This window comes from Loa loa (genome assembly GCF_000183805.2).
Source record: "Loa loa unplaced genomic scaffold supercont3.3589, whole genome shotgun sequence".
Taxonomy (NCBI): Eukaryota; Metazoa; Nematoda; class Chromadorea; order Rhabditida; family Onchocercidae; genus Loa; species Loa loa.
The window spans coordinates 1-963 of NW_018111767.1; the positions used below are offsets into that span (position 1 = coordinate 1).

Below are 963 nucleotides of genomic sequence, written 5' to 3' on the forward strand. Positions count from 1 at the left end.
AATAATTGTTTCTGAGAAGTAGTAAAGCATTAAATTATCTGGAAAATTTGCATAGTTTCAGGAAAGAAAAGAGAAAAAACACGAAGAAAAAGAAGAGATTATCTCGTTATCGGGTGAAAAAATATTACTGAGAAGGATGAGAAGGAAAGGAAAAAGCGAAAAAAAGGAAAAAGAAACGTTCAGATGAGCCAATGAATGATGATCTCGATATAGATAAAATGGGTCGATATTGGTCGGAAACGAAAAAGAAACGTCGACCATTCAGGCAAAAAGATTCCGGAACTGAAAACAATAACGAGGATAGCATTGGATTAGGAGAACAAGCAATGAATCTTTCATCACCTAGAGGTGAATCGCCATCGCAACCATCTTCGCCGGCACACATAGATACTAAAACAGCGCTACGTGCACCGTCAATGGTAATCAGTTATTGTGAGTCACTTCGTGCAAAAAAAAAGAATTGGTTCCAGTAGAACTGATAGCAGTATCGAAGCATTTTTGAGTCTTTCCAACTAGGAATTATTTTGATGTTTTAAGATTTTCTATGATTTCTTATCAAAATTTAATATATGCACTGAGAGTAAGAATATCTCGAAATGATAAATTTCAATAACTGAATGTATATTTTCAGCAAATTTTATTAGCTAGAAAGAAATTTGAAAAAAAGTTGCTCTTTTATAATTCGATTAAACAAAAACTGAGGAAAATTCTCCTTTTTTTAAGGAAAAAATTGCTCATTATTAACGGAAACTTTTAGGAATCAATGCTGCCAGACGATGATGATGTGGACGATATAAAGCCACCGGTCAATTATAAAGCAATGTTTGAGGGTGCATCAGAACCGAAGTATACCGATATGGAGTTGTTTGTAGAATTACGATACTGGATTGTGCTTGCTTTATTTATATTTTTACTCATTATTTATCGTAGTTTTTTGTCCTCCGCTCCAATGTGATACCAAAA

The 963-nt window shown here is 33.6% G+C and overlaps 1 protein-coding gene across 1 annotated transcript; it reads left to right on the plus strand.

Annotated features, from left to right (window-relative positions):
* Positions 1-59: 59 nt before the first annotated feature.
* Positions 60-955, plus strand: LOAG_16012 (hypothetical protein; the record flags this gene model as incomplete). The annotated part of the gene is made up of 2 exons (XM_003151500.2): positions 60-419; positions 758-955. Exons 1-2 carry the CDS (start codon positions 192-194, stop codon positions 953-955), a joined length of 426 nt encoding a protein of 141 aa, XP_003151548.1. The 5' UTR covers positions 60-191.
* Positions 956-963: the final 8 nt, after the last annotated feature.